The sequence below is a fragment of the Fulmarus glacialis genome, unplaced genomic scaffold, assembly GCF_000690835.1.
Source record: "Fulmarus glacialis isolate BGI_N327 unplaced genomic scaffold, ASM69083v1 scaffold23206, whole genome shotgun sequence".
Taxonomy (NCBI): domain Eukaryota; kingdom Metazoa; phylum Chordata; class Aves; order Procellariiformes; family Procellariidae; genus Fulmarus; species Fulmarus glacialis.
In genome coordinates this window covers 5,876-7,331 of record NW_009219060.1, presented here as the reverse complement: position 1 = coordinate 7,331, position 1,456 = coordinate 5,876, and the positions used below count along the sequence as shown (strand labels likewise).

Here is a 1,456-nt window from a genome sequence, read left to right as displayed (position 1 = left end):
CCGCTGCCGCCAGGTCTATCACGGAGGCGACGGCGCTGATCGTGCCGCCCATGGCCTGACCTGTGTGGGGGGACCAGAAAGCCAGAGCTCAGCGCCTGGGGCACAGGTGAGGGACATCGAGGTGGCAGAGAGCAAGCCACAGCACCTCCAGCGAGGAGGACTTTGATGCAGAGGGGGAACCCAGAAACAACAGCATCCTCTTATTAACCCCTCCCGGTGTGCACAACCCCCCCAGGGGAAGCAGCTCACCCCCCTGCCCCACACGCTGGTCCCCAAACCCAGCTCGGGGTGCAGCTGCACGCACCGTCTCATCTGCATTTCCACAACGCAGCTATTTGCGGGGCTGCATCACAGCCCTGGTCCCATCCTGCATCCGTTCCAACCCAGCCGCAGCACTGCACCAGGGTCAGGCTGGGACCCGACCCGCTGGGCTCGCATGTGCCGAGTCCTGCAGAGAAGGTCCAAACCCTGCCCAAAGCCTAGACCTGTCTTTCCACCGGCACACGTATAACCGCCTCTCTTCTGCACTCCCCCAGACAGGAATTCAAGCCACCAGCAAGAGCTATGCCGTCTCGGCGATGCGGTGATTTCCCCCAGCGGGCTAAACTCATTAAAACACTCCTGTCTCGGCCCCAGGAAAAATTTCTCTGTCTTGATTTTTTTCCCCTTCCCCTCTGGGTTCGGCAGCCGTTCCACAGCACATTTATAACGTTATCAAACCTCCAGGGAGCTCATCACTCACGGCTCCCAACGTGCCCCTCATCACTCATGGAAATGCAGGGAAAAGCCGAATGGAAAGGAGGAGACAATGCGAAGTTGAAGATTCCTCCAGCTGCAAACAGGAGCTGAGGGACGCATCTCCTTCCCCCCTTCTCCCCGCACAGAACGAATACCCAGGCGAAGCCATCGCGCTGGCTGGAGCTGCTCTGCAGGGCGTTCGCCCCCGGGCAGGGACGGTGGAGGACCGCCGCTCTCCCCGTCTCTGCCGAGCCCTCAGCACTTCGGCATTTACAGAAACGAAAGCACCGGCTCATGTGACCGAGCACGTTTCGCCTTCGGCAACTTCCCTTTATCCTTAAGGCAAAGTTAAGTTTCTAAAATAAACCCCGCGTGACACAACACCAGATGCAGGAGGGAAAGAAAACCCAACCACCGAAAACCCATCCCGGCCGGGGGACACCAACCCGAGATCAGCGCCTGCTCGGCATTTACAGAAACGAAAGCACCGGCTCATGTGACCGAGCACGTTTCGCCTTCGGCAACTTCCCTTTATCCTTAAGGCAAAGTTAAGTTTCTAAAATAAACCCCGCGTGACACAACACCAGATGCAGGAGGGAAAGAAAACCCAACCACCGAAAACCCATCCCGGCCGGGGGACACCAACCCGAGATCAGCGCCTGCAAGTTCTTCATGGGGAAGCGGCTGCTCAGGCCGAAGATGCTGCTGGTGAAGACGG

General features: G+C 58.6%; 1 protein-coding gene across 1 annotated transcript in view; it reads right to left on the bottom strand.

Moving 5' to 3' along the window:
• Positions 1-7: 7 nt before the first annotated feature.
• The window catches only part of LOC104078567 (equilibrative nucleoside transporter 3-like), a gene marked incomplete at its 3' end in the record, with an annotated part of 7,017 nt that continues 5,568 nt past the window's right edge, over positions 8-1,456 (bottom strand). Inside the window, 2 exon segments of the mRNA XM_009580245.1 lie at positions 8-60; positions 1,385-1,456. The exon segment at positions 1,385-1,456 is cut by the window's right edge and continues 12 nt beyond it. Of these exon segments, the coding sequence (XP_009578540.1) occupies positions 8-60; positions 1,385-1,456 (125 nt within the window).